Source organism: Sphaeroforma arctica (assembly GCF_001186125.1).
Source record: "Sphaeroforma arctica JP610 unplaced genomic scaffold supercont1.8318, whole genome shotgun sequence".
Lineage (NCBI taxonomy): Eukaryota > Ichthyosporea > Ichthyophonida > Sphaeroforma > Sphaeroforma arctica.
Window position 1 is genome coordinate 1 of NW_014032240.1, and position 1253 is coordinate 1253.

A 1253-nucleotide genomic window follows, 5' to 3' on the forward strand; every position below is an offset into this window, starting at 1 on the left:
TTATTTATATATCTACTATGGTACCCAACGCCGAAGATGCGGAAGTAAATTTCACGTCAAGAAAAGTAATATATCGAAATAATAACATAAGCTTAGAAGATTAAGTCGGTCAACTGCTGTCGCGTCGCCACTACAGTATCTACTGAGATAGCTGTGTCGACAGGCTCACTGCGATCCCACCACAGCTCACTTGACAGACATATCAATTCACACTCAAGGGACATACTTGATGACTGTTCCTGCTACGAGACTTACTATCTACTGAGAAGCTAGCTTTACAACAAAATTCAACATACTTCCGCCCATATGCTCTTCATTGGTCCGTATGGTCCGTATATGCCCATCTGGGGGCCTGCTAAGCTTACGAATGTATGGATGTGATGGTCGTCCATAGTCTCCTGAGAAGATACAAAGAAAATATCACAATTTGACATGACGTATAAAGATATATAGATGGGAATGTGCGCATGCTCCAGCCATCATTATGTGATAAGGAAAGGTTCGAAGGCAAAAAACACACCACGACCGCTCGACAAGTTAGAGCCCCTTGACTGTGGCACACCAAGTGATACCCAGCAGAAAAACTATCGGTCGTGTCTGCGGCGATAGTAGCCCTGATGTATTGCTTGATGCCTTCTGCTTGCTTCCAAAGTGGGTGAAAGGAGCTCATCATGTTGTACAGCGGCATGGCATGCACTTGCTGCCCTGGATGATGCGTAACGATCCATTGCTGTTGAATTGTGCAACATAAAAAAGTTTCAGAAACGAGATATCAAAGCTATATAGAGCACGTAGTACCATGTAATATCATATAATAGCATGGCCACCGTGTTTATTGATGAATCTTAAAATGGGTGCAGAACAAAGTGTAGTAGTGAGTCGTATTTGATGGCTTAGGTGCAGTAGTGAGTCATGCTAGATAACTCGGGTGTACGAGGGGTAGTTTTAGGGTGTTGTATGTCTTACGATATTGATTTATGTCTACAGCTGATTCGGTATGCATAGGCCAATAGAAGAAGAGCAGAAAACTAAATAGTAACGTAGTGTGAAAGTGGTGTAGAATATATGGTGAGAGACCGTGCACACAGAAGCGAGATGTTCTGTTAGTGACCAGAGGATCTGACGGCAGGCAATGTCTAGGTTAAGGCTATATAAGTTTAGGTTGTGAGGTGGTCAGTCCTCACAACCTTGTAAGCTATAAATCTACTTTGATCATATAAAGTACTAATTCACTCTAAAACCGTCCGTGAACT

General features: G+C 42.5%; 1 protein-coding gene across 1 annotated transcript; it reads right to left on the reverse strand.

Moving 5' to 3' along the window:
• Positions 1 to 287: 287 nt before the first annotated feature.
• Positions 288 to 673, reverse strand: SARC_16537 (hypothetical protein; the record flags this gene model as incomplete). The annotated part of the gene is made up of 2 exons (XM_014289358.1): positions 288 to 398; positions 521 to 673. The coding sequence occupies 2 exons, from the start codon at positions 671 to 673 to the stop codon at positions 288 to 290; spliced, it is 264 nt and encodes an 87-aa protein (XP_014144833.1).
• Between the last annotated feature and the right edge of the window lie 580 nt (positions 674 to 1253).